Here is a 1,384-nt window from a genome sequence, read left to right on the forward strand (position 1 = left end):
CTGTCTGGTCAAATTAAAAATAAATAAATAAAGTTAAATAAAATAATTCTTTTTAAAAAGTAAAGTTAAATAATAGAGCTCTTAAAAAAACGTTCCTATCTATTGTTCCAGATCGATTACAGTTCTAGTAACTCCTCCAGGAAGCCTTCCGGCCTGCCCAAACCCACCCTCACAGAGACCTTTCTTCCTGAGCTGTGGCAGCCCCTCTTTCTTTCGGCAACTCTTGGCTACATTGGAGATCTCTGTTTAGATCCATCGCCTCAAGACTGGGGATTTCTCCGGGATACGGCTGAAGGCTTGGATTGAGATCTCTTGGGATCCCAGTGGTGCTCAGAACACCAGGACGGTGGAGGGAGGAGATGGAGAAACAGAGAGAAGGAAGAAGGGCCAGGGTCCTACGGGAGACCATGTGGCAGCTTGGCGATGGGAGGCTGGAAACTCAGATTGCCACGGCACCCACCACCACAAGCCTTGCATGGATACCTGAGGCGCTGGTGACAGACCGGATGACGTCAGGGTGACACAAACTGATGATGGGCGTGATAGGGCCCAACCAGGTCTGAAAGCCCTGGGGGTAGGTGGCCACCAGCTGAGTCACTGTCCTCATGCCCTGCTCCGTAGGGGTGATCTGCAAACAAGAGTCACTGTGATGGTAATTCAGGCATCACCGTGACAGGGCTAAGGGATGCCCAGCTTGCTGGTAAAACATGATCTCTGGGTGTGTCTCCGAGGGTGTTTCCAGAAAAGATTTGAGTCAGGGGACGGAAGAAGGAAGATTTCCCCCCTCTCCAGGAGAGGTGGGCACCCTCCAATGCATTGATTGTTCAGCGAGGACAAAAGGCCCAAGAAGCATAAATGTGCTCTCTCTTCTGCAACAGGGACATCCATTTTTCTCCTGTCTTTGGACGTCGGAAGTCCAGGTTTTCCAGTCTTCAGTCTCTGGGACTTACAGCAGCAATTCCCAGTTTCTTAGGTCTCGGGCTGAATGACACACGGTCTCCCTGGTTGTTCAGCTTGCAGGTGACATAACAGGAGACTTCTTGGCCTCCGCATCTCAGAGGCCTGTTCCCGTGATAAATGCCCTCTTCTCTCTCTCTGCCCATCCTGCCCCTCTCTACCTATCTTCTATATATCTATACCTAGCATCGATCTATGTAGTGGTCATTTCTCTGTCTACCTTTTGTCTATCTACGTATCGATCATCTAGCTAGCTAGCCATATCTATCATCTATCTATCTTCTATCTAGGTCTGGATCTGTGTATCTAGCACCCATCGATCTATCTTCTAACTCTATTTGTGTATCTGTCATCTATCTATCCTCTACCTGCCTACCTATCTTCTAAATATCTATCTCTAGGGGCCAACAGGTGGTGTGGTGGTTAA

At 48.6% G+C, this 1,384-nt stretch overlaps 1 protein-coding gene across 1 annotated transcript in view; it reads right to left on the reverse strand.

Moving 5' to 3' along the window:
• Positions 1-597, reverse strand: part of LOC102469432 (phylloquinone omega-hydroxylase CYP4F2) — a gene marked incomplete at its 5' end in the record, with an annotated part of 17,988 nt that extends 17,391 nt beyond the window's left edge. Inside the window, 1 exon segment of the mRNA XM_027767872.1 lies at positions 484-597. Within this exon segment, the coding sequence (XP_027623673.1) occupies positions 484-597 (114 nt within the window).
• Between the last annotated feature and the right edge of the window lie 787 nt (positions 598-1,384).

Source organism: Tupaia chinensis, unplaced genomic scaffold (assembly GCF_000334495.1).
Source record: "Tupaia chinensis unplaced genomic scaffold, TupChi_1.0 Scaffold144863_1, whole genome shotgun sequence".
Taxonomy (NCBI): Eukaryota; Metazoa; Chordata; class Mammalia; order Scandentia; family Tupaiidae; genus Tupaia; species Tupaia belangeri.